Source organism: Hylaeus volcanicus, chromosome 7, assembly GCF_026283585.1.
Source record: "Hylaeus volcanicus isolate JK05 chromosome 7, UHH_iyHylVolc1.0_haploid, whole genome shotgun sequence".
Lineage (NCBI taxonomy): Eukaryota > Metazoa > Arthropoda > Insecta > Hymenoptera > Colletidae > Hylaeus > Hylaeus volcanicus.
The window spans coordinates 12,857,104-12,884,341 of NC_071982.1; the positions used below are offsets into that span (position 1 = coordinate 12,857,104).

The 27,238-nt window shown below is 37.5% G+C and overlaps 6 protein-coding genes across 18 annotated transcripts in view; 3 read left to right on the plus strand and 3 right to left on the minus strand.

The window, feature by feature from the left end:
- LOC128879225 (L-asparaginase 1) overlaps nt 1–3,845 on the minus strand; it is a 6,145-nt gene extending 2,300 nt beyond the window's left edge. For 2 of the 6 annotated variants that reach the window (XR_008457586.1, XR_008457585.1), the window contains exons 1-5: nt 2,946–3,219; nt 1,468–1,696; nt 1,180–1,291; nt 933–1,047; nt 309–645 (exon numbers count right to left, since the gene is read on the minus strand). Coding sequence is in view for 4 of the 6 variants with exons in the window: in XM_054128170.1 (XP_053984145.1) it covers nt 309–645; nt 933–1,047; nt 1,180–1,291; nt 1,468–1,651 (748 nt within the window). In the remaining 2 variants the exon portion in view is untranslated. Of the gene's footprint in view, nt 1–308; nt 646–932; nt 1,048–1,179; nt 1,292–1,467; nt 1,697–2,090; nt 2,147–2,300; nt 2,534–2,945; nt 3,220–3,704 lie in introns of those variants that run through there. The other 4 variants (XM_054128170.1, XM_054128171.1, XM_054128173.1 and 1 more) reach the window with 4 other exon arrangements.
- Nucleotides 3,846–3,848: 3 nt separating this feature from the next.
- Nucleotides 3,849–4,876, plus strand: LOC128879234 (SAYSvFN domain-containing protein 1). Its single transcript, XM_054128194.1, has 2 exons — nt 3,849–4,330; nt 4,545–4,876. Exons 1-2 carry the CDS (start codon nt 4,166–4,168, stop codon nt 4,866–4,868), a joined length of 489 nt encoding a protein of 162 aa, XP_053984169.1. The 5' UTR covers nt 3,849–4,165; the 3' UTR covers nt 4,869–4,876.
- A 393-nt stretch (nt 4,877–5,269) lies between these two features.
- On the minus strand, nt 5,270–10,008 carry LOC128879229 (uncharacterized). 5 transcript variants are annotated; one of them, XM_054128184.1, is made up of 9 exons: nt 7,907–8,048; nt 7,326–7,497; nt 6,740–7,145; nt 6,528–6,664; nt 6,230–6,457; nt 5,982–6,157; nt 5,712–5,904; nt 5,560–5,641; nt 5,270–5,472 (listed from the first exon to the last, which is right to left on the minus strand). In XM_054128184.1, exons 3-9 carry the CDS (start codon nt 7,015–7,017, stop codon nt 5,271–5,273), a joined length of 1,296 nt encoding a protein of 431 aa, XP_053984159.1. In that variant the 5' UTR covers nt 7,018–7,145; nt 7,326–7,497; nt 7,907–8,048; the 3' UTR covers nt 5,270. The 5 variants fall into 5 exon arrangements, with proteins under 5 accessions (XP_053984159.1, XP_053984160.1, XP_053984161.1 ...); XM_054128185.1 differs by having other exon boundaries at nt 6,740–7,213; XM_054128186.1 differs by having other exon boundaries at nt 7,278–7,497.
- LOC128879231 (uncharacterized) lies at nt 8,126–10,879 on the plus strand. 2 transcript variants are annotated; one of them, XM_054128189.1, is made up of 6 exons: nt 8,126–8,306; nt 9,399–9,569; nt 9,648–9,785; nt 9,863–10,030; nt 10,113–10,289; nt 10,356–10,879. In XM_054128189.1, the coding sequence occupies exons 1-6, from the start codon at nt 8,280–8,282 to the stop codon at nt 10,410–10,412; spliced, it is 738 nt and encodes a 245-aa protein (XP_053984164.1). In that variant the 5' UTR covers nt 8,126–8,279; the 3' UTR covers nt 10,413–10,879. The 2 variants fall into 2 exon arrangements, with proteins under 2 accessions (XP_053984164.1, XP_053984165.1); XM_054128190.1 differs by lacking the exon at nt 8,126–8,306 and adding an exon at nt 8,482–9,317.
- A 150-nt stretch (nt 10,880–11,029) lies between these two features.
- On the minus strand, nt 11,030–17,270 carry LOC128879226 (zinc finger protein ZFP2-like). 3 transcript variants are annotated; one of them, XM_054128176.1, is made up of 6 exons: nt 16,658–17,249; nt 16,252–16,586; nt 16,031–16,171; nt 15,882–15,944; nt 15,696–15,760; nt 11,030–12,402 (listed from the first exon to the last, which is right to left on the minus strand). In XM_054128176.1, the coding sequence occupies exons 2-6, from the start codon at nt 16,579–16,581 to the stop codon at nt 11,265–11,267; spliced, it is 1,737 nt and encodes a 578-aa protein (XP_053984151.1). In that variant the 5' UTR covers nt 16,582–16,586; nt 16,658–17,249; the 3' UTR covers nt 11,030–11,264. The 3 variants fall into 3 exon arrangements, with proteins under 3 accessions (XP_053984151.1, XP_053984150.1, XP_053984152.1); XM_054128175.1 differs by lacking the exon at nt 11,030–12,402 and adding an exon at nt 12,447–14,067 and having other exon boundaries at nt 16,658–17,270; XM_054128177.1 differs by lacking the exon at nt 11,030–12,402 and adding an exon at nt 14,074–15,166 and having other exon boundaries at nt 16,658–17,270.
- A 1,045-nt stretch (nt 17,271–18,315) lies between these two features.
- The window catches only part of LOC128880363 (serine/threonine-protein phosphatase 2A 56 kDa regulatory subunit epsilon isoform), a 38,623-nt gene continuing 29,700 nt past the window's right edge, over nt 18,316–27,238 (plus strand). Inside the window, exons 1-2 of the mRNA XM_054130378.1 lie at nt 18,316–18,948; nt 19,266–19,640. Coding sequence (XP_053986353.1) covers nt 19,358–19,640 — 283 coding nt within the window. The 5' untranslated portion in view covers nt 18,316–18,948; nt 19,266–19,357. The remainder of the gene's footprint in view (nt 18,949–19,265; nt 19,641–27,238) is intronic.

Genomic DNA, 27,238 nt, shown 5'->3' on the forward strand with positions numbered 1-27,238 from the left:
ACGAAAGAAACTTTTAGGACAACCTAATATATATAACGTAGACCTATTTGCTTCTGAGTCAAAGCTGTTGCAGTCATTCAGGCGCAACCTTCTGTGCATGACAATTTTTTTACAGAACATCAAGACTGCCCCCTGAACGAATGCATCTGTTTGCTCCTGTGTCGAGATGGTTGCAGTCATTCAGGGGCAATCTTCACATGCACAAATCTACGAAGATTTTCTCCTGCGTGAATGCAACCCGTCTTGCTTAGAAGATAAAACGCTCCATGCAGAGCGAAATAACATCAATCAAACTAATAAAAATCAACCTTCGATCTTAATGTTAGCTTTCGCCAGCGGTGGAAAGTTAGGGGAGTCGAACGCCTCGAAAGACGTAGCAGAGACTTTGCTAGTCCTGTTGCCTCTCAACAAGTTCGTTCCAAAGAACACGCACACTTCTGGTATGCTGTAATTCGCGGCTATCACCAGGGAAGAAAGGAAGTTGTCCAGACCATCGCTCCTGGTGTCGAAAATCGGCACCTGAGAGCCGGTTAATATCACTATCTTGCCCAGATTCTCGAGCATGAACGACAGAGCGGACGCTGTGTAGCTGAGCGTATCCGTTCCGTGGAGCACGACGAATCCGTCGAAGTGTTCATAAGATTGCTGAAATAATGTAGGTTTTAAAGCAACTTTCATTTATAAATAAGCATCGATTACGCTACAATTTATTAAACATCCAACGGTCAAATGATAACCGCCAAACGAGATGTAAACATACTGTAGATAGAATCAGTCTAAATTCTGATGAAATCCATGCTATTATTCATGAGAACATTAATGTTAATTCTTAATTAAGAACGTGACAAGATAGAGTATCGAACACCTACAACAATGTTGACCTATGATTTCCAAGGTCTGCAATAATGATTTGGGTAGCATCGAAACTATACCTTAATATCATTAGCGATACGGATCCAGTCGTCCATGGTCATATTACTAGAGTCGCACAGCGGCGAGTACTCCAACACGTTGTAAACGACTCGTCGGCTGTCCGTGGCGGTCATCCTAGCGATAAGAAACGTTTTAGAGGCACGCTTAGGCACGTCACGCAATTGTAATATTTATCTTATCAGTACCGCCGATTCTCCCCAGCGTTTCGCTGAGAATCATCAGCTCTAATGATATCTACACACTTACGGAAGCACCAGGGGTCCCATGCTTCCAAACCGCTTCTCAGCGTACTCGCGGTCGTGCATGTGAGGATAGTTCCGCAGGTTCTTCACGAACGCGTTCGCCTTGGGCACAAGAACTAAAACAAAACAATACAGAGCTTAGAAATTGTTGATTATAGAACATATTAGAACTTGGGGCAGACTTTGGTTCCAAGCGACATTCAGTAATTGATATTGTTTTCTTTATTTAATGCAAGAATGGTTACTGACTAACACATAGAGAATAAACAGGAAGTTTGTAATTCTATTGTACCTCCATGTTCATTCCTAATCATTCCAATAGTCCCGCCAGTGTACAGGACCAATACGCGGCCATCCTTGCCGCTCTCGCTGGCCAGATGATCGGAACTATGGTTCTTCGTCAGTTCCATGCCTCCTCCTCCATTGTTGAAGACGTGACTCTCCTTGTTTATGGTCCTTACAGGTGATAAGGACATGCTGCCTCGCCACGTGTCCACGGCTGAGTATTATCTCCAGGTGTTCTGTTAAGAATAATCGGTTATACAATTTATTTCGAGTACGGATTAGACGCTCGAGCCGCAGACGCGCGCTTTCCAAACAAACGTCTACATGTGTGTTTGGAAGAGGTGGTTATGGAAGCAGCCACCGCGAGGCCTAGATACATATACGGATTTTATGGACAATGGCGTAGAATTCGCGGAATTGTTTCAGACCTCTAGGGTCAAACGTTAGATTAAACATTTTTTTAACGCCACTGCGCGACGAATACTTTCACGAGTCAAATATGGCGAGTCTAAAAGAGGGGGGGAACTGAACTATACAATAATAAACTTCGCAGAGATAACGTTTCTAATACTGTTTTCTATTTTAAACGACGATCGATGGGTAACGCTATCACAGAAATATTCAACGTACTTTTTGTACGATACTTTTAGTACAGTGCAATGTTGTAGACAAATACAGGGTGTCCCAAAAATGTTGTACCTAGGAGTTCTTTATGTCGAGAAATAAAAAATAGGTGAGTCGAGGAAGTTTGGATGTTTAATTATCTAATCTAATATTAATTAAGGTGCTTTAGATTCTAAGGTTTGGAGTAGCTTATCTTCGCGGAGGAACTTTCCCAACCTTGAAAGGGGTGGTTCAGGATATGATTTGAAACAACTTTTTCCTTAGCGAAAATGTTGTACGAGACTTCGTTGAGGAGATAATAATAAAAAACTCCGGATCAATATCAGATCGCGCGTATGCCAGTGGAACGGCCGCGGTAGGCGTGGTCTACGCGCTAGGCGGCCGCGCTCATACGCTACCGCGGGCACTCTAACGGTATCCGCGCTCTCTGATTGGTCAGTGTTTTCCGTTAATATCTTCATAACGAAGCCTCGGACAACATTTTCGCTAATGAAAAAATTGTTTCAAATCACCTCCCGAACCACCCCTTTCAAGGTATTACAACGTTTTTGGGACACCCTGTATATACAGAGTGGAGGTGATTTGAAACAACTTTTTCGTTAGCGAAAATGTTGTACGAGACTTCGTTGAGGAAATAATAATGAAAAACTCCGGACCAACCAGAGCGCGAGTATGCCGTTGGAGCGCTCTGATTGGTCGGGGTTTCTGTTAATATCTCCTCAACAAAGTCTCGTACAACATTTTTGCTAAGGAAAAAGTTGTTTCAAATCACCTCCCGAACCACTATTTTCAAGGACTTCCAACATTTTTGGGACACCCTGTATTTTCATGAATATGTAAACTCTAAACTAATGTAAATACCTGTGATAGACTTATCCTTGGTAGGTAACGCGTCGCTCTTCAAATAAATCGGGAACGTCGAAGTGTTGAGTCACGCGAGAACTATAATAGAATTATTTGAAACTATAATAGACTCGATGATGTTGAGGAATTTTATAATCCCTGGAAGCTCGAATGTTTAAAACACACGAGGGATTGGAATGCTCTGAACTCCGTTACAACTCTAAGCTGTTGTGTCAGAGAGATTAGCAAGTATTATGCAAATGCGAGGAATTATCTAGTATAAAGGTTCTGATGCAACTTGTCGCGCATTTTCCTGGAATTATGGATATCTAAAAAAAAATATATATATATATATATATATATATATATATATATACATGTCGAATTGAGTAACCTCCTTCTTTTCGAAGTCGGTTACAAAATACTTCGCTGGAGATAAATAAACAAATTTTAGATACGTACAAGTAACCAGCGTCGCAGATTTTGATTATCACGGGATAAGTAATTATTTAACACGATTAATAGACGAAGCGTTAACGAAGCGCACGTATAAATTCGATCTAACGCTGTTAACAGACATAGTTATTAATAGATGATGTCACAGGAAGAATGATTAAACACCTGTGCTAGAAAGCATCACTGTGAATAATGTGCACACGTATGGTACACATTTAGAAAGTTTCTCCCCGAAGATAAGCTACTCCAAGCCTTAGAATCTAAAGCACCTTAATTAATATTAGATTAGATAATTAAAACATCCAAACTTCCTCGACTCACCTATTTTTTATTTCTCGACATGAAGAACTCCAAACTCAACAACGCTCCACTAAACGCGTTGCACTTTTAAATTTCTATCGATCACTGAATCTATCTAATTATCGACCGCGTGTGTTCCTTCCTTTATCGTCGGTAAATAAAATTTTGTATACAATGTTCCTTCAACTATTAACTCCTGACAATATATATCAATATTTCCTTGTTTCATCCATGCACACGTGTTTCACGATTTAAATTTGTATTTGTAACGGTTTCAATTGATATTTTTTTTTTTTGCTTAACTTTCTCGCACGTGACAAGCACCCACATACAATACGTTCTAAGTACATTTAACGACCAATCGTTTTGCAAAATGAGCGTTGCTTATTGAAACGAATCGCCAATCTTCGTTAGTCGCTTAAACGTGACTGAACGCGACTGTCAGTGAGAAAATTAACCAAAATTAACGCTCGCGTTTCGTTATGCACGAGACGGATATAAAAGAGAAACTTGATGCTTATAGACGTAGGAGACGAAGAGAAGAGATGACAAATTCTATTAAGAATGCGATACAAAATGTCTTACCGTGGAATAGTGGTAAGTTTGTCGAGGAACAGCTGCTGCCAGCGTCGCCAGATGATGCCGAGGTAAGGTTACCTTGCAACGTTTCCATTGTGCATGTTTTGTTTTGACAGCAGTATGACACTTGCACTTCGTGTGTACATACATTATGAACCAAACAATAAGTTAATGACTGCCTTGTAACAACCTTGTGGCCACGAGCACAAACAAAATCTTAAACGATATTTACTACAAAATGTATACAGAAGTACGGTATGATTAAGAATTGGAAGCTTGCAGGATATCCAGGACAACGAAAGCATCTCTTCAGAGGATAGTGTAGACCATTCGCAATATACAGTGCTAAGGAAAGTAATAAAACTACTCTACTTCCTTCTGTGGGCAACATTATACGTAATTGCAATTAAATTTGAGTTTGGACTGGTATACCTTACCTTATCTGCATTAATATTTATTTGGTTGAATACTCATACCAGACCTAAACAAGTAGGGGAACTTAGCGCATATTCGGTTTTCAATCCTGATTGCAAAGCTATCGAAGGAACGCTCGATGCTTCGCAGTTTGAGAGAGAAATAAGATACGGTATAGGAGGCATGAATTAGGATACATCGTGCAAGTATTACACTCGTATTATTTGTTACAATTAGAGGTAATACATGTTTTGTACTTGTATGCATCTGAATATGTGGCTACATGATTTATAATAAGTGAATAAGAAATAGGAACTCCTGAATGTACAGTTAATTATATGGTAAAAGTGTTAAAAAAGTATGTTGGTATACAAGAAATGTTTTAGTGATAATTGATTACCAGTACCCGGAGATGGGTAAATTTTATTTTTAAATAATGAATAAAAGTTTTTATTCATTTAACAACTGTGGTAGCAACAGAATTGGGTAAATTATATTTCCAATTCATGAATACATATTTTATAATTCTGCTGTTATCACAGTTGGTTCAAGAGAAATATTTGTACCTAAGTATTTTGTACTATTGCATTTACATTATTTATTTTGTAACAGCTCGACGGCTGTTTCGTAACATTTTACTATCTCGTTAAGGCGTGTTGAGATTACATTGAAAGGCTCATGATCTAATTTAAAAAACTCTACCCAGTCGGTTCTCGATCGTTGGTTCGTATCTGAGCAGAGAAGAGCTCTATCTAAATCCATCATCAAATCGTTTAATATCCTTGTATCGAGAAGACTACAACAGAAGTTAGATTTTGTATGCTTCCAAAATGTTAAACTATGTAAACATAACGATATAATGTATCATACAAAAATTACATACGTGATGCTATCGATTGCATCGATTATTCCATTTAAAATGTTTATGTTAAACAATAATCTGACCGAGATCTCTTGTATTTTATCTAAAAAAAGCAAAAATACAATTTTATTCAGTAAACTAAAACTTGACTTGTTTACATTCATTCCAAGTACCTTTGTTTATCAAAAATTGACTACTATCTATCAACTCCAATGCCTTGGAAACAGTTTCGTTGAAATAGCGAGGATTCCATTTCATGATTAAGCATTCCGATAGCCTCCAAATGGTTTGACTAAGTATCTGAGCTAAAATTATTTTACGCAGTTGTCTTTCATGATTGTTTTCGTGGAAGGTGACGCTGTTGTTCTAGATTTACAAAAAAGCAATCTCCAACTTCACAAGAAACCATTGCATTAACATTTATGCATGTTATTGTTACTTACGATGAACGACAATTCTGCATGCGGTATACCTATTGCGAGGCGACGTGTATTATTAAAAGACGTTTTCGAAGGTATCAATTGGTTATTATGAGAATGTATATTCTTTACAGTGCTGGCAGCTTTAAAGACCACGGATTTTACTACATCTGACCCTGACGCAGTAAAGGGACCTCTGCCTATAATGAATTCAAATATACGAAAGACTAACAATCTTTTTTTCCTTGTTACACAGATGAATGTGCACAAACCTTGCAAAATTCGTTGATGTACAATAACGTAAGCCATGATCCTAGAGCGCAAGAAAATGTTCCTGGTCAGAATTTCTAAACAAGGATCCGATGAGCCCATAATTAAGCAAAAAATAAGGGATCGACGAGGACTCCAACCGTATTCTCTCTGGATCTTACTCATCTTCTTTGCCAGTTCCAAAGCAATACCAACACCTTCCCCACTAGCTGACACAACAACATACCTATCTAAACATTTAAGAGTGAGTGAAACTTTACAACCGATAGACTTAAAGCTACATTGTAGAATTTAAATCACCAGATTCTCTGGACCCTCGAGCATTTGCAACGATGCACGATGGATGTACCACGACCTTCTGAATGAACGACAAATTCGACAGGATTCCGTGTGCTCGACGTACATCGTCTTCGCTCGAATTGAAGGACTCCCAGTTCCTGGATTTCATAAACATTTAAATACAAGTACAAAGATGGTTTTCATTTTTAGATTAAAATAGAACGACTACGAACATTTCAAAGTCTTCGTCGAGGTTCGACCTGTCCAATTGCTCCAGGAGGAGATGTTGAAGGTACTCGGTGCTCTCGAGGCCATTTCCCGCCAACTCGAGGCGTTTCCTTTCCGCATGGGATTCTATGATCCTTTGCGTGGAGAAACGGCCCAGCAAGAAGCCACAGAGAATACAAATAAAACCAACGGAAAAGATAAACGAAAAACACATACGTTTCGTCACGAACTCGCTCGACTCGCCGAATCCTCGAGCCATTTGAAAGCTGAGAACCCTTTGCATCTTTGACGATCTTAGATATGTACTCTTACAATGAATTAATTAATTGACACAAGACGTGAGTTGCGTTAGCGGTTCATCGTTAAACAATAACAGAGGCTCTTTTCTTCCTCAAAAGAAGCAATCTCCAACTGAAAGAGATATTGAAGAGGAATAAAGTCACTGACCTTTTGAAGGAGGAATAAAAGAGATACCGCAACTATAAAATTGACAATAGATCTCAGTTAGAAAAATTCGTTATTATATAGATATTTGGAAGCTACCGAATTTTTAGATATTAATATTTGAATACACAGGTATTAATTAATTACTTCCACTCAGATAAGTAAATTAGCGGTACTAAGAGTGCAGATCACGTGGAGTTCGTTTTAAAGTAAAGCACACGAATGGAATCCTTCCAGTTTCGGGTTGGCCAGTTGCTTTAAAACTGCGTGGGACTAGGCTGGTATATTTGTCAGTCGTCGTCGGATTTCCACCTCTTTCCTGGCACGTCGATTATTGTTATATGTATCGCCCGATAGCATGTGCAAACAAAATTGACAATAGTCAAAAGTTGCGTTTATATGCAGAGGATCGTGTATACATATACATATATTTTTATATTGCATGTAATAGTATTCATTTTAGTTTTTAATCATAGAGTATTTAGCGCGTCGTAAAGGGTGTGGTAGGATAATAAGATAGAAATCGAAACTTTAGAATAAAATATTTTCCTACGAATCTTTGCTTTCGAAAAGATAGACCGAAGATGTAGAATTAAATATTTTCCCGCGAGTGCTTGTTTTTGAAAAAATCAGTTTTGAAAATTCATGGGGACTCGCGTGTACTCGCTGTTAACACACACACACACACACGGGTGCATATAAATGTCAGATATTTTGAACGAAATTACCTTTCCTTGACTTCTACCCTATGTATTTCACGTTAAAAATAATGAAATGCCTTTATGTAAATATTGACAATTTTTAATCATCCAAGATTGTTTCCAGTGGAAATATTTGCATGTATTCAATTAACTGAAGTATAAATTAGATAATTGTTTTATTAAGGAAACTAACAGAAGTATAATAAATACCACATAAATGATATTTATAACTGTAACACCATGCTCGCTGCGTCGCGTCGACCAACTTATTTCAGTCAATAATACGGTGACGGTGTTTCGTTTATAAATAGTTTTCAATGTATTACGTGCACGTGCAAGGTTATTTAACTATAGATGTGTTGTTTCAATCTCAAAATACACAAAAACCACATATGCAAAGATGATCTTTCCCCATATCATTTATGTGGTATTTATTATACTTCTATTAGTTTCCTTAATAAAACAATTATCTAATTTATACTTCAGTTAATTGAATACATGCAAATATTTCCACTGGAAACAATCTTGGATGATTAAAAATTGTCAATATTTACATAAAGGCATTTCATTTAACGAAAAAAATATTTCGATACATCTAACGCTTGCATTTAAATTTATTTGTTTATTTCGTGTATTTCGTTGTTCAATGTTACGATGTTCGTGATTGATATTCTTTAAATATTCGAAACAACGACTTTTCACTAACTATATCTCTCCTTTACGGAAAGCAGTAAAGAAGAAACCTCGTATAGTCTATTTATAGATTTTTTATTATTAGAATCTCTGTAAAATAAACTTTTGTAATATTTCGAAGTGAATGATCGATACTGTTCTCAGAATGGAACAAAGCGTGTAAGCTTAAACCAAAGAAGTAAAAATAAATTTTTAAAGGATTCCCTCCGCGGAAATACCGTTTTGCAACGTTTAAAAGTGCCTACAAAACTCCGTTTATTCTTTATTATGTATTAACATGTGTTGTGTAACACAATGTGTGTATATACATATTAGTGGAAGTAAACAAAATTCTTGTACATAAAACGAAGAAATTAGCATTCAGAGATTTAACTAATCGACAATAAATTATTATGGATCTTATCTTTTAGAACGAGAGGTTCTTTGTGTCCTCTTTTGTCCAGAAATAGATGTTTACATATACTATTCTGTAACACTGGAATTATAAACAACGATATACATATACAAATACATTGGTGTATGTTAATTCTTTTCGACTAGAAACAATCAGCTGTTCCAATATCCCTAAAGGACAAAATGAAATATTTCCTAGTTTATATTTTGCATTTGACCTGTCTAAACTTCCCATGAAGCTTCTTCCGGTTTTCTTTACTTCTTGTTTTATTGCTTTGTTACACTTTGTTATTTGGCCAAGCAACACGTGGCCACATTCGTCGACTCTTGATCTATAATATCTTGATCAGAGGTGACTTAGTGACTATCGTTTTATTTTTCGTCGTACGTCTGTTAATTAATAATTCATCGTGTCATTCGACGAATTATTCAGGTTACAATGGAAATAGTAAATCCGATAGTAACGTGTCCTTATGAAGAAACGCATCGAATTCGCAAGAGCAAGCTACCTTACCACCTGAAAGTATGTGGTGAAAAGAATCATTCTACAAAATCGCATTGTCCATTCGACACAACTCACATAATTGATACTGTTAATTACGAGGTACGGAAAAGTCATTATGTAAAATATATATAAAAGTAGAAAGTGGATATTTGAAAATTATAATTAAGAAAATTGTAGGCTCATGTCGCAAACTGTGCCAGTAGTGGAAACATACAAAATTATCTATTTGGATTTGACCCACCGCAAAGCTTAGGAACAGTACCTTTGGAAACGGTTTCATGTCTATCCGCACCTGTAATGAAACATTGGAATCAGGTTTCGCTCAGTAGTTATTATTATTTTATACTGTTTTTGAATATGTAATTATTATTACGTATTGTTTTATATCTAAGAAATATGTAGAAACATACGATCCTTTGAAGAATACAGAGAACAAAAAGGTCATACGATATATAATAGGATCGCGGTCAGAGAAAAGACAATTTAGATTAGCTGAGCGTAAAAGAAGACAGGCTCTTGATAAAGGAGACATAGGTAGTCCGAGCCTAATAAAATCTTTGGTATGTTTCATCTTATATTTATTAAATAATAATATCCTTAGTAATTCTACAAGTATATATTGGTTTCTGTTTTCATTCTCAGAAACATAAGTTGCCAATGGACTATGTGGATATTTCACAACTTATTAATAGTATGAGACGATTATATTTGGAAGATTTTGATATTTTATTGAAAAGTATCGATATTAGTAAATTGTTTATAAGTGAAAAGAGCCGTTCTTTAAATAAAGAAAATTGTATGTCAGAAGTCATTGAAAAGGTAATAGATGTTATATATATATATATACATAAACAAAAATATTTAATATTGTATTAAATATTGTAGGCATTGGTGCAACAATTTAAAAAACTAATGGTCCTTTGTTTGAATAAGATTCACTAATAAAAAAGGAAACAAGGATCGTGATGCATAATAACAGTATTAGCACTTTGCATTTGTTAATTTAATTTGTGTTGCCATAAACTAAACTTAAATCAAAGTTAGAACATCATGGCAGCAGTAGGAATGAGCCTTTATATACCTTTGGTATATATTATAATTTTGCTGGTTTCATTAAGATATAATATTTTCATTATTTGTTATTTTTATTCGAATTAAGCAAATGCATGATATCACTAAAAAGAGAACAAAGGAATATGTATTTTTGTATGTAAACGATCCTTAAGATATTTTTATAAAAATTTACTATTTTGATTACAATGCTTTCTAGTTACTTTATGTTTCTTTTACTATTGTGAAAACAATCCGCATGTGCGTGACAAATCCGTGATGTAAGTACACGTAAAGTACAAATATTTAATGTGTACAGTTTATACAATTTATAATACATTTTTATATTGAATATATTACTTTGTTTGTATTTAACTTATGTGTGATAAGTCACATTAGTTCGTGGACCACTGATCTAGAGTCGACCCTGATGATTTTTTCACATAGAAGAGATCGTATTAATCGATATATCCCTTGTAACATAGTTTTATTCTTTAAACGAATTCAAAATAAATATCAATTTTTGCAAGTAATAACAAGGTCTGGTTGTATTTAAAATGATACATCGCTACGATGTGATTTAATCGATTTTAGATATATAATATTTAGGTTCGGTCCTTTCAATATAAAAGTCGCATCAAACAAATAGAATACACGTATTTGACTGTACATTTTATCCTATACATACAATAATCGTAAAAAAGAAATTCTTGAATCATGAAGCTATCCTCAACGACCCGCGCTTCAGTTATTACTTCCTAGTAGCTCCTCCAGCAGCCAAGAAGATGCCTCTTTATGATGCTGTTTTATATGATTCCTCAGGTATCTTTTCTGGCCAAACTTCATGCCGCACTTGCAGTCGAAGGGTTTTTGTTCGTTGTGTATCGCACGGTGTCGTACAACTTCTCCTTTAACCGAGAACGTTTTACCGCAAATCTCGCAAGCGAAAGCTTTAATACCTGTATGCGTGGTCTCGTGATGAGTTAGTCTCTGTCTATTTCGAAAGTGTTTGCCACAGTACGAGCACTGGTGAGGCTTATAATCTGTGTGCACGCGATTATGAATATAAATGGAATTTAAAGTACGAAACACTTTAGGACAATGTTCACATGCATACGGACGCTCTCCTGTGTGAATCCTGCGATGATCATCTTTTGCTCCTTTGTTCGCGAACGCGCGACCACAGATATCGCAGGCGTACTTCTTCAGTCCCTCGTGAACGTCCCTGATGTGCCTAGCGAGATCTTGTTCGATTCGATAAGACTTCCCGCATAAATCACACTTGCAAGGTCGTTTATCGAAATGTACACGAATGTGGCGCAAGAAGCCTCGTTTCGTGAATATTACCTTCTTGCAGGTGTCGCACTTATACGAGACTCGATGATTGATCAACTGCCGCGCTTTGTTCACCAACTCCGTCTCGTCTGGATGTTGGATCTGGTTCACGTCGGAATGTCTGTTTATATGTTTCTTCAATTCAGATTTTTTAGTGAAGCTCTTCTCGCACAAGTTACAAGTATAACGTAGGGATTCCTTTGATTCGTTTAGTGTAGGACCTTCTTCACTGCGTGCATCCTCGTTTCTTGTATTGTTCGCACATTCTAACGCTTCATCCTTACTGACATCTTTCAGTTTATCGCAGCCGTCGTAATGCATCAACATGTGCTCCTCGAAGTCTTTATCTCGACCGTGGTACACTAGCTTACAGTACTGACAGTAATGCATACCAGCCTCGTGTTCGGCGTTCATGTGATCTATAAAATACTTCATGTTCACGAAGACGATATCGCATTGAGTGCATTGGACGTACTCTACCTCCTCGCCGTTTGTACTTTCGTGTTCTGTCGCTAATCGCGCGACGCCATCGGCCTCGTCCTTCCACCTGTAAAAACAAACATATTCCGATATCATGCCATCGAACGCGAAGCGAATTCTTGCTGTGGCTCTTCAGACAACGTTCTTGGGCGAGTCTCGCGTCGCGAAGCGACCTTTCGCGATTATGGACACGGTTACCACGACTGATACAGCCACAGACGTTCCTACAGTAGTTTCTGGTTGGTACGAACAACAATGTGCTTATCTAACTCTTGGTTCCTTTTAACATTCGTGGGGAAAGTGAACGTGCAGAGATGCCTTCTGTTTAATTAGATCTCAGATCTAGGAGGTTACAGTTATTATTCAGCCAGGAAAATTTGTTCTTTAGATACATATCATACAATTCTCCAGAGCAGGTCCTACATTTTCTTTCAATTCTACCTCGAAATTAACATTGAAAAGAGAGTGAAATACAGAAAGTTTTCTCCTTTATTTCACGGTAACCGTGAATGAATTTGTTTCATGATTGAGTCTCTTATGGTTGATTAGATAGCGCTTTTGACGAAACGAGAGATCGCATTCGGTGCATTGCCACGGTTTCTCGTCGAAGTGTATCAATCGATGCCGCTTCAGCTCGTATTTGATGCGGAAGCAACGGCCGCATATGTCGCACGCGTGCGGCTTCTCGCCCGTGTGCTTAGTTATGTGGACGGCGAGCGAGGGTCTCGTGCGGAAGCTCTGCTCGCAATAGTTACACTTGAAAGGGAATACATCCGAGTGGGTGCGATTGTGCACGAACAGAGAAGCTTTCTGCTTAAAGGACTTCCCGCAAACGTTGCAAACGTATGGTCGCTCGCCCGTGTGTATACGTCGGTGATCCTCCGCGTTGCGCTTCGTGGTGAACATTCGACCGCAAATGTCGCAGGGGAAATTCTTTATGCCGGCGTGAGTATCGCGTAGGTGCCTCGCTAGGCCCTGGTTTACCCGAAACTGCTTGCCACACAGGTGACAAGTGTAAGGCCGTTCTCCGGTGTGTATTCGTACATGCCAGAAGAATGTGTACGGTGAAAATAAGTTTTTACCGCACTGGTTGCAATGATAATAGACTTTTCCATCGATCTCTGTCTTGGCACGCATCACCAGCTCTCGATCGACGCATCTCAGCTTCTTGTCTTTCTTCTCTAGGAATTCTGAATGCGATTCCATTAAGTGTACTTCGAGTAACTTCTTCTTTTTGGACGTGTAATCGCAGTACACGCAGGGATGCGTTTCGTGTCGGTTCCTTTTACGCTTCTGGTATAATTTCCAATTTTTCTCTTTCTCATACGATTGTTTGGATATACTTTCATCGGTTGAATTCGTATTTTTTGTCTCGACGCTGGTTCTTGTTTCACTTTTACATTTGGACGTGTGCCGCGCTAGGTGGCATTCTCTCTTAAAGCAACGCTGACACCTTTCGCACACGTATTGTTCTTTTGGCAATGATACCGTCTCGTTCGAGCAATCTTTAGGACATGATATTGTATCTGTGCTAAAATCTGTCCAATTGGAATTGTTAGAAATGTTCAGGGTGTAGTCGTTACTTTTCCTTTTTATGCTTTCTTCTGTGTTAGTTTCATCGAATTTTTGAGGAACTGTACATTTGTTAGTTTCAATAATATTATTCGCACACATCGTTGTCGCATGCCACGAACAGTATGCCGCGAAGGATCTCTTCTGAGGTTGACCAAACCTGGAAAAATAATAAATGTACCAGATTTGAATGTTTTGGGTCTATTCGAATAATCGGTGAACTGTGTAGAAGGAAATTATAAGACGCATATTAGCATGCTCGTAAAGTTTCAACGTGTCTGCTTTTAATGTGATTGTTCAAGTAACGTTTTTGTCGAAAGGCGAGACCACATTTCACGCAAATAAATGGTTTACTCTCGGAGTGAATTAGCTTATGCCTAACTAGTTCCGATTTCACTCTGAACCTTTTCAAGCACACGTCGCAACCATAATTCTTCTCTCCTGTGTGAGTGGTAATATGGGCTAGCATCTCCTGCCTTCTACGAAACTTTTTGTTGCAATATGAACACGGATGGGGAAACTCATCCGTGTGTAGTTTACTGTGAATGTATAAGGAAGCTTTCGATTTGAACGTTTTCCCACACGAGTCGCATATATAAGGTCTTTCTCCTGTGTGCGTTCTGCGATGATCTTCTCTCGTGGCTTTCGACGCGAAAGACTTACCGCAGATGTCGCAAGTGAAATTTTTAAGTTTCGCGTGTACGTCTTTCAAGTGTCGAGAAAGACCACCGGAATCGCGAAATTGTTTTCCACACACGTGACAAGTAAATGGCCTTTCGTCTTTGTGGATCCTCGTGTGTCGCAAATACGAATCTTTCAGCTTAAAACATTTTCCGCATTCGATGCATTGATAAGTCTCCTGAACGTCGACGGTACACTTGTGCTTTGCATACTCACAAGAATCTTTAGAGTTGTTCCTGTCACAAGGTTTACATTTTCCCTTTATTTTTTTGTCTCTGTTTTCTGTATTCGAAGGATCCCCTGACTTGCATGTTTCGCTGTCCAGTTTCAATTTTTCTAAATTATGTGACTTATATGGCTGGGAAACCTCTTCTTTTACATCGACATCATTATTTTGTAGCTCAGGAATTACGACAGGTTGCTCGAGCGTCGAGTTCATGACAGAGATCCATACCGAATCATAATCTCCGCTAACCGTAGGCTTTCTTTCTTGTAGCTGGTATTTTATTCTCTTTGGCTGCCGAAATATATTCTGGGCATCTAGGAACACCTTAAATGGTGTCCGCATACTACTGGACCTGCAAAACAGTCAGAGCTTGACTCCAGATTTGCAGATATGGTGTAATGATGCAGAAGTTTTGTTCTTGTTCAACCCAATTATCAATGGCACTTGGGAATGATTATCTTTCTTGATAGTTATCTTATAGTCACATATGTATAGATTTTCATTTTCTCTGTATGTCTGTATGGACTGTTTGGAACAGTCTTTTTTTTTTTGTACAACTATGTGTAAATGCTTCGATTAAAAGAATTCACAGCAATCCTTGTTCCATATTCCAAACGGGAATAGTCGATATGTAAAGTTTTCTTTAAGGATAACTGGTTGTCCATTGCATATATTAGTTATACTTTTACGTAATTAGATGTATACAAATAAAAAATTTAACGATTATTGTACTTTTACGCGTGAAAGATTTTTATACTGGTAATTACTATGTTTAAACTTGTTTACAGAGGGCATATAATCTGCACGTTCAATTGTATGTACTATATAGATCCAATGTATTATCGATTTCTATATTTTCTTTAAATAAAAGAAGTTGTTACCTGTCTGAATTGTTAACAGTCGACTCCCCATAATCTTCGCCCTTTATGGTTTCTTGTTGTTGAGGCTACAATTGAGAAAACTACTAAAGATATACAAAAATTACTTTAAAATTTTAAATATTATTTTTAATAAAAATTTTAATGATTCTATAGAAAATATTATTGCTTTAAATTGTCCGCACTTACAAGAGATTCTGCTACATTGTACACCGAGGTATCTTGTATGGAAACTTCTAACCCTTCTGAACTCTGGAAAATTAACATTAATTTGACTCTCAATTATTTTTTTTTATTAGAGCTATTAAATAAAGTATACAGTTTCATTTCATATGTACCTGTTTTTCTTGTAAGGCATTTTGTATTTCTAACAACCGTCTTTCTGCATTTAGACATCCTTCTAAAAGCTCATGCCATGCTAATAATGTTGCAGCACAATGATAACATAATTGTAGCGGAAGTGTATCTGTTTCAGATACCTGTAACAAAAGATTTTTTAGCACATCTAATATTTTTACACACAAATGTGGTTTATGTCGAAAACTATAGAAATACATACATGTATAGGCAAATACTTGTGTATTTTACTGCATAAGTCATGTTGCAAACCTTCTCCTTCAAATATTGGGATTAAATGATGATTGATATTAGCACATACTCTACATAGATTGGACCATGAAAATCGTTCTTCAGACTGAGTTAAAATTGACTTTTCATTAGAAGCTTCTATTACAGTTTCATCTTTATTTTGAACATCTGCGATTACAAAAAATTCTTCCTCGCTTTCTAATTCCACACTTGTATTCTCTGTAACTATGTTTTTCACAGATTGGATCAAAATCGAATCCTCTCCACATGATTCCAGGATGACAGAATTTTCAGGTTCCATTGTATCTGCAATATCGTTTAAAACATTATTAGTTAATCACAAAATTTCACATTAATTACGTTAAACAAGTACGTACTTAGTAAATGAGAAAACAGCCGAATTAATTATCACGATAACCCTTTACGTGTATTCTTTGTAAAAAATATAAACGAAAAACATTTCACACTCTACATTCGCGCACTGGTCGAAACAGAAGCTCCTAATTAAATTTCTCTCGCATTAGGATTTCATTTTCTTCCGAGTACCACGAAACACTATACTCGTAAAATTCCTGTCATTCGATGCGAACATTTCTTCGAAACACAGATCGCCATTTTCGCACGTAATTCTTCATAAATTACTCAGAAGGAGACCATGCACTTCTCGTACTGCCTGCGACCGATCATCGTCATAAATATTTACAAATTTTGATATGATCGCGTGTCATCTTCTCTCTCTCCAATTTCTCTGCATGGCTAAAGATGTACAGAATGGATCACCGTTCTACAGACGTAACGTACGCAACTCATTTATATTTAAACTATTTTTGTTCAAATATTTAACTGTTTTTTATTCCGTTGGATATTTTAATCATTCACGTTATTTTTTTCGACATAATGGGACGTACACAATCGGGTAACGGATATACGAAAGTGCACGAATGTTGTCGCGGGTTACAGTTGATATAGTGCAGGTATACAGGGTGTTCCAAAAATATTGTAACACATTGAAAGAGGTGGTTCGGGAGGTGATTTGAAACAACTTTTTCCTTAGCGAAAATGTTGTCCGATGCTTCGTTGAGGAGATATTAACGGAAAACACTGACCAATCAGAGTGGGAGGATGCCGGTGGAGCGCGACCACCTAACGAATAGCTTACGACCGCTGGCGCTCCATTGGCATACGCGCGCTCTGATTGGTCGGGGAGCGCGGCCGCTTAGCGCTCTGATTGGTCAATGTTTTCCGTTAATATCTCCTCAACGAAGCCCCGGACAACATTTTCGCTAAGGAAAAAGTTGTTTCAAATCATCTCCCAAACCCTTTCAAGGTGTTACAACATTTTTGGGACACCTTGTATAATATAAAAATGCATAGATCGAGGTTTGCAACTGACTTGAGCAAAACTAGATTAGATTCATACTCGATTGAAATGATAAATTGCAACTCTATCAGAGTGAACAACCTCCCTCTTCTCTCCTTACGGTTCAGTAATATTAATTACAAAGATAATTATCGGATGATTTCGAACCAATAGTTTCGAAGGATATCGACATCGTGATTGGAGCATTCCTAGTGGAAAAAGCAACGTAGCTGAGTCGAGTAAAAACCCTAGACCATTTGAAATGATAAATTGCAACTCTATCAGAGTAAACAACCTTCCACTCCTCTCCTTACGGTGCAGTAATATTTATAACAAACATAAATATCGGATGATTTGGAACCAATAGTTTCGAAGGATATCAACATCGCGATTGGAGCATTCCTAGTGATTCCTAGTGGAGAAAGCAACGTAGCAGAGTCGAGTAAAAACCCTAGACCACCATTACCCGAAGTCGACGATATCGTTCGTCTCGTTTCTTTCTTTGGAAAACGTTCAAGGGAGGAAACAAGACAACCAATTTCGTCGAACTTCAGGTAATCGTAGAGTTTCGCCAAACTGCGAACGGAGGAATGACGAACGATAAAGATTCGCGAAGTGGCGCGATCTAGGCGATTCGTGCGCGTTCGTGTCGGATCGCCAATCTTCGGGCGACGATTGCCGAGCGCACATTACTATTTTCAGGCACACAAGGCACCTCTTGACGGGTTTTCAATAAGTCAAGAGGGCGGCGGTGCGAGGGAGCTGCTTTTTTTCCTTTTTTCATTGATATTTTACGTGCGGTAGATGCCGAAATTGTAGTGGCCTCTGTGTGCGCGCGTGATAAAACATACGATGCTGGAAGACGTATCGGTGTGGCTTAAGGCCTGACGGTCCGTCGGTCGTTCCGGCAAAAATGAAAGAAGCTCGTCGGTCCGAGCAGCTGATGGCGGCCGAGTGCTGTTCGAGCCTCTGTGTCGTCTCCCATCGTGGCGTTTAAGTGAGTGCGTGCGTTTTTGCTGCGCGTAACGAAGTGCGGCTACCGCGTGCGCTGGAGGAAAGATCATCCCCTGTGGAAGATAGATATTCGCGGGGTGCGTGTACCGCTTCCGAGTTCGAGCGACCAACTATTTCGTAACGGTGCTTCTCTTCTCTCGCTGCTCTCGGTACCCGACACGCAGGCAGGCACGACACGGTAAAGCCTGCAACCGCGGCGGTTCCACAGTGATACGGGGCCCCGTGAATCGAAATACTCGCGATCGAGGAACGGAACGACGGAAGCGAGAGTCCCACGGGTCCTGGAAGTTTCAGGTAACGCGTAATCCACGTTAGACGGTCGACGAGACACCGTGCCGCTTCTCTGTGTTGCACGGTGTAGGTGGGAGATTCAACGTACGACGATAGGGCGTGCGTTCGCGTGTGACAACGCCTAACAAACGATCGCGCCCCTTTTCTCGCGGACGATATTAGACGAGCCGGCAATTTTCTTCGGGAATTTCGAGTCGACTGGGAACTCGATGGATCTCGTCGGTTGACAACCCACCTACGATCAGCGCGTTCCGTTACGCGGTGAACAGTCCTCGTGCTATGCACGCGCGATCATCAATTTTCATCCCTTTCTTTCTCAGGAACATCTGAACAGTAGGTTAATCGTGCCCGGACACACCACGTGCAGTTTTCGTAATTTGGTGCAGTGTCGCTTTTGTTCCTTTGTGAGTGAATGAGTTGTCCCTCGTCGACGCGGAATGCGGCCTCCTCGGGGTGGACGCAGTCCTCTTTAATTGCGTCCAACGCTGGAAAACCACAGCCAAGGAACGAACGTACATCTCCCTCCAGTTCTCTTAGTGCCTCTGTTAATACCAACATGTCGTCAGGGACTTTTGTGGACCGGATAGATCCCTTCGCCAAGAGATCTCTGAAAAAGAAGTCCAAGAAGTCTGAGGGATCGTCTCGCTATCGTAACTCTCAAGACATTGAGCTTCAACAGTTGCCACAGCTCAAAGGTTAGTTGCGATTATTCTACCAAGTTCCTTTAAAAATTCTATGTTTACAACACTAAGCGCGTGTATAAGTACCAGAAACTCTTTAAATCTTCCTTTGTTTCCTAACGCGTTTACAGTTGAGATTCTCAGTGTCATATCCAATAGCATGCCCAATAATCTGCCTGCATTATAGACTGTGAACATGCTTTTTGATATGCAACATAACACTTTAGTTTGCTCATTCTTTATTCTTCATCTGAACCATTCTCTTTGAACTATCAGAATAGTTGTACAGAAACATCAACTTGTATACTGCAATGACTTTAAGGTGTTTAAATTAATATAATTTGATTATAGACTGTGAACATGCTTTTCGATATGCAGCATAACACTTTAGTTTGTTCATTGTTAATTCTTCATCTGAACCATTCTCTTTGAACTATTGGAATAGTTGTACGCAAATATCTTGTATACTTGTATACATCTTATATCCTTGTATATATCTTGTATACTTGTATACAAAGTCCATCTCAAGCAACATTAAGACAAGTAAAAGTAAACTGTATCGAACACTAATGTTCCCTTTGTTTCCTCAAAGGATGTACAAGGTACATTATCATTGTATTTTCCAAAGATAATTCATACTTTATTCTTATTCTTGTCAACCACAATGTAAACTTTACTGAAGTTGTGAGATAATTGGTAACACGTCTGTCATTTTAATATCAAGTAATCATAGTACGCATTAAATGTACTCCTGGTGGTAAAAAAACCTGCTAATACATACTGTTGAGTATAGTTAGCAAGTAATTTTATTTTCATCCTTGAAACAATTTTTCTAAGTTCGTTAAATAATCGAAAATTTATTATCAATTTATATTATATATTTATATTATAATTTACTTAATACTAAAGGAAATGTGTAAACTATGTTGACGTATTATCGTTTTCATGAATGGTACATTGCAATTCTCGATACATGTATTGATACGCGAAGTTATGGAACTTAACCTCAAAATTTTCGAAGCTAAGCTGGACTACTTCGAATACTAAAATTTGTTTCATATTTTTAAATATACAATGGAATGGCGATAGAAAGCGCCAAGCATTCGAATTCATCGATTAATTTAAGAATTAACTTTCGATTCTACGAATGTGTCCAGCGTACTTTGTATTGACGTACGTTCTGAAAATCGATGAGGAGCAGCAAAGCAGAGGTCAGTTGACGTTGCTCGACCGATTTTCCTGCAATATAAGTTTCGAACAGAGTCGATGACAGCAACGTACGGTATCGAATAAAAATCGAGTTCTTTTAAACAACTCTACTTAATATTCCATAACAAAACATGATTTAATCGCGCGTATGAGTAATTGAATGACGCTGTACGGTTCGAAAACTGGATTTCTAACTTTTATCGTTTGCAAATTTCCGTCGCGCCATGTGCGTGTCAACGTCACGTATTTTTATGACCCCACTAAGGATTCGACGATTCGTAAATCTTTTACGACGATAGAACAACGGTTGCTAACTGCAAAAGAAGATTAGCTGCGAATTTTAATTCCGCTCTTGTCGATCAGGCCGTTCCCCTGCTGCTCGTCCTTCGAATCAATCTTACATAACCTGTACGAGCTTATTATCTTTTGCAGTTGGACGTCGCGCACGGGAACGAATTGTTGATTTATAACAGAAACCATTATTTCTGTTGTTGCAATCGTGACTCGAAAATAAAACGGATTACGTATAGTATTATAAAATGTTTGTCCCGTGCCAAGTTCTTTTTTTAATTATAACGTATTAATGTTAGAATATATCGGGTATAAATACGATCGAATCGAGATGAGAAAAGCAATGTTTGATTTCATGAAAATTGAATTAGTAGATTCTGGTGTTTTTTTTTATTTTTTATTTTTTTTATTATTAAAGTTTTAAGTCGCATTAACAACTCTGGTCATGAGCGACTTTATACATTTACATTTAACATCATGTATAATTTTACATTGTGCTGCTCGATGGGACTACAGTGTGTTTATTTACATGTGCAAATTCATGTTATCTGTGATTTTACAGTTTGTTATAGATTTTGGTTTCTTTTAGGAATATAATTAAGTATTTGATATTGTCCCGAGAGTTCATTATTTCATTTATATTGTTTTGGATCTTGAGGTTTTTCCTAATTCTATTGAAATGCTGGCAGTTAAATATGATGTGTTTCATGCTGAGGAATTTGTTGCACACTGTACATTTGGGTGCACTCTCTTTTAAGAACAAGTAGGTATGCGTGAGTCTGGTGTGGCCGATTAATGTTGGAGCGATGATTACTTGATCACGTCTGCTCAGATTACTAATGTCTGGTTTGAAATTTCCTGCTTTCCATTCTGGTGTTTTATTATTATTATTTTCTTTTTTTTACAGAAACAGTACAGAGTTATTACATTTTGTTAAAGAACTCAATAGTCTTGCAGAATTCTACTAAGGTGTCCTGGTATTTGAAAGAATAGTTGGCTTCAGTGATACTATTATGGATGTTTAACTTCCTCCTGATTTCGTTGTATTTGGGGCAGTCAAGGATGATATGGTTAATAGTGATTCGGGTGTTACATTCGTCACAATTTAATGATTGGCGTTTGTTGAGTAGGTGTGAGTGAGTAAACTTGCTGTGATCTTTTTTAGGGTTTTCTTAAAAAATGTGTCTCGCCACATTTTGTCCACTAATGTTTTCCGTTTGTCCAACAAGTACTTTTGTTTTTCCACCCCTCAGAAAAAAGATACTCTTCAATTAAGGAGAAAATGCAGCGATGCATTCAGGCGCATACAGTCTGTCAGTTTTGTAGTTATTTATTTACATCTGGACAAAACCAGTAGTGTTTCTGTTCTGCGCAGACATAAATAATTAGCTACGAAATTGACAAAACGATTGACAACGAGGACTCCTTAATTGAAGTGTATCTTTCTTCTGGAGGGTGGACAAACGAAAATACTTGTTGGACAAAGACACATTTTTTAAGGAAACCCTAAATAAGGTCTATATAGGTGTGTTGACTTCAAATGGCTTGTTCGTGGTGTAACTTTGGTAATTGTAGAGAACAGGTACATCCTCACCGATTTCGTTGATTTTTAAATAAAGAAAAAATTTAATTTAGACTGACGTCGTTACTGAACGGACTGCTTTCAAAGGATTAAAAATGAACTTGCGTGAATATTTGACTATATACGGTAGATATGATACACTGATTTATTTTATGGTTGAAAACCATTCCGGTTTCGTTTTTCACTATTAAATGTAATCAAACGGAAGTGAGCGAGTATGGATACATTTTGCGTTTGATTACATTGGATGTTGAGCTATGAGATCAGTTTTGCGTTAATAATCAAATAGTTTTGCCTTTCCTGTATGTTAGTAAGCCGGTTCTTCAACCACTGTCGTTCAATGTATGATTGAGGACCTGTAAGTTTTTTAATTGAACAAAGAGTGCAAATATCTCGGAAACGAGCGACGGTTATATGTATAGGGTAAAAAGTTGTTCAAAATGTTGATTTCTACAACATATTCAAAAATCATCGAAATCGGTGAAGATGTACCTGTTCTCTATAATTATCTTAACTTTACCGTAACTTTTTTCTGAAAGGTGGAGAAATGAAAATTGTGGTTGGACAAACGAATGTAATTTGATTTTGATGAAAATTTGCATTTGGGGGTGCCAACCTCACTAATTGTAAGCTCAACTTTCGTCGGCTTCCGAATGCATGACCAATTCAGACTCGAACCGCTCACACTATTTTCGTGTGAAGGTACTTACAAACAGTATGTAGTGACCCATAAACTCGTGGCACGTTCCAACGACGAGCGGTTATGCGAAATACAGGCATCCACCTTGCAATAGGCAGTGTCGTTCACCTCTGCCAATAAACGGCTGTAGTCCTTAGCGTCTCTCTTTCTCGTTCGCTCGTTCGCCTTCTCGCTGTTTCGCGTCTTTCTTCATCTTCTCTTGCAGTCGCTTTTTCTATCTCTCATGCGGTAGTTTCTCCTCTGTTTCTGTCTTCTATGCTAGCTCATACATCACCTCCACGCACGTGTCTTCCACTCGAGCTGTATGCACGCGCGTTTTACGCATCGATACTCGTTTCGCTTCATCATTTTCGGTTTGAATAACGTTACGTCACGCTGAATCGAGGCTGTCGTTAACGATTTTCTGGTCAAACTTTGGTAGTATGTCCTTTGTCTAAAAATACCGGGAAAATGTTTAAGAAATATGGAACGGCGAAAAAATTGTATAAATACTATACGTGTTGAAGTCGACTCGGACTATACGACACCGGACCGTCACGTTCCGGCAACGACACGTACCGGCACCGACACGACAAGACATTCAAACACACGTTTTAATGGAACTATTCAAGATTCGCAGTTTATTTATTGTATACATGCGTGTATACATGCGTGTCTTTGTATGTATTCGACAAACAGTTATCTATATTATATATATACCAGTGACTTTACCATCGAACTATACTAATATACTTTTTGCAAATTCAAATTTCCTATAAATGCACCGAGATCCGCAGTCTACTTATTGCATACATGCGTGTTTTTGTATGTACTTGACAACCACTTATCTAAATTATACAAATACCAGTGACTTTACTGTCAAACTATACTAATATACTCTTTGCACATTCAAATTTCCTGTAAATACATCATTATTCATTACAACATGAACTTTACTTTCAACCTTATTTATATTATTTCATATTGTTTGCATTTTGTAGGTTCTTGCACATTCAAATTTCCTATAAATACATCATTATTCATTACAACATGAACTTTACTTTCAATCTTTTTTATATTATTTCATATTGCTTCCATTTTGTAGGTTCTTGCACATTCAAATTTCCTATAAATACATCATTATTCATTACAACATGAACTTTACTTTCAATCTTTTTTATATTATTTCATATTGTTTGCATTTTGTAGGTTCTTGCACATTCAAATTTCCTATAAATGCATCATTATTCATTACAACATGAACTTTACTTTCAATCTTATTTATATTATTTCATATTGTTTGCATTTTGTAGGTTCTTGCACATTCAAATTTCCTATAAATACATCATTATTCATTACAACATGAACTTTACTTTCAATCTTTTTTATAGATTTTGCATACTGTTTGCATTTTGTAGGTTCTTGCACATTCAAATTTCCAATAAATGCATCATTATTCATTACAACATGAACTTTACTTTCAATCTTTTATATATTATTTCATATTGTTTGCATTTTGTAGGTTCTTGCACATTCAAATTTCCTATAAATGCACCAAGATCCGCAGTCTACTTATTGCATACATGCGTGTTTTTGTATGTACTTGACAACCACTTATCTACATTATACAAATACCAGTGACTTTACTAAGAAAATTCATACAAAAAAAAATTTTAAACAACTTTTTCAACAAGTTACAGTGATTTTTTTTCACCCAAAGAACTCGTTCTTTTTTTCAAACTTGCAGTAATTTCACATTTCACCATTTTTGCGGGGTTTTCTTAGTTCACATAGAAGAAAAATGTATGAAATTTTTTTTTTTTTTTTTTTTTTGTCGTCAAACCAAAAGTACGACCTGCATCTTTCCCGTCGATAGCAGGTTTTAATTCTGAGGTGCTCTACGAATGTGCGTCGCACTCGACTCAATTTGAATATTTCTTGTTGACAAAATTTCTACAGACTACTCAAGTATGTATGAAAATAGGATAAAAAGTTCGATAGAGTTAATTATTTGTTTCCATACTAAAAAAATTCACGAGAATCCGTTTTTTTTAGATCTTCTACTTCAGGATACCTCCTTAAGTGTGAATATTAGGTCGTCCTAAAAGTTCGTGCCATTTATACTTTTATTTCTCAAATTAATATGTTAAACATACTCTTAAGTGTCGCAAGAAAAGATAATCTGTCTCATTTGACAATAGTCTCTCACCTCTCTCATATAGTCATTATACCGTTACTAGAAAATTTCTGTGGTTTTTTTATTAAATTTCGACACAGTCTTCGGCACGAACTTATGGGACGACCTAATAGTTCCATCGAAACGCGTGTTTGAATGTTTTGTCGTGTCGGTGACGATACGTGTCGTTGCCGGAACGTGACGGTCCCGTGTCGTATGGTCTAAATCGACCTTTACACGATAACGTATCAGTCATTTTTGCACGAATCGGACATTTTTGAATACAATTCGATAGGGACTATCGACTATTTCCTGTCGCGGCACACGTGTGTCCCGAGCAACGGTGGGTCGCCATTGGCGAACATTTTTCCACTTGTCGCGCACGAAATTGGACTAATTTCGTACACTTCCGGTTTCCTGGAGGGTTCTCACGCGTCGCGGTCCCCGTCGCTCGGTTCAATCTCGCGGATTTTTCTTCGATCGAAGTAAAGCTCGCCTCGAGCTCGAACGGCCCACGATTTCAAACCGTTGATGCTTAAAAGCGGTTTGAAATTGTGCCAGACGTAACGGTCACGCGTGGGTCTTCGCGGATTTCTATTTCGCAGGACTTAATAGTCGCGCGGTGTACAACGAGTAATTTAAGTGAAATTGCTCGTTCCATCGCGGAGAATCTCGAACGAGGAAACCGAGTTTTGGCGAACAGATAAGATAATCGACGCTTTTAATACTATTTGATATTAGGAGATTTACTTGGCGCGTTCGCACACTTGAAATACTAGGTCTTCTTTTTTAATTAATTATTGTAGGGATGTAAACGAAAAATATGGCACGGAGATTCGAAATGGGATGTTTCGGATTGCCATCCCCCAATCTACTATTATTGTTGTTGTTTGGCTCCTTATTATTGGATTGGGAGATGAGATGCTACAGGATGTTGAACCTGTTAATTTCGAGGAAGGTTTTTGACTCTTACCCGTTGGATGTTTCTTTACTTTCATTCGACGAGCCCGAGTGCGACTTTAATAAAGCCGAGCATCCGTGTCGAGCTTACAAATATCTATACTGTATCTAGATCGCTAAGGAAGCCTCAGTATATGGCCGCAAGAATATATGCTACAGAAACTTATCGCTAGACTGCGGATCTTTATGCAAAATAAAATCTTGGCGAACGTGCCTACAAAAATTGCACCTAAATAGGAATTTATTTTATCCTACAAATATTATAACATGAACTTTACTTTCAATCTTCTTTATATTATTGCATACTGTTTGCATTTTTAAGTTCTTGCACATTCAAATTTCCTATAAATGCATCGTTATTCATTACAACATGAACTTTACATTCAATCTTTTTTATAGATTTTGCATACTGTTTGCATTTTGTAAAATCTTGCACAATCAAATTTCCTATAAATGCATCATTATTCATTACAACATGAACTTTACATTCAATCTTTTTTATATTATTTCATATTGTTTGCATTTTGTAAGATCTTGCACAATTAAATTTCCTATAAATGCATCATTATTCATTACAACATGAACTTTACTTTCAATCTTTTTTATATTATTTCATATTGTTTGCATTTTGTAAGATCTTGCACAATTAAATTTCCTATAAATGCATCGTTATTCATTACAACATGAACTTTACATTCAATCTTTTTTATAGTTTT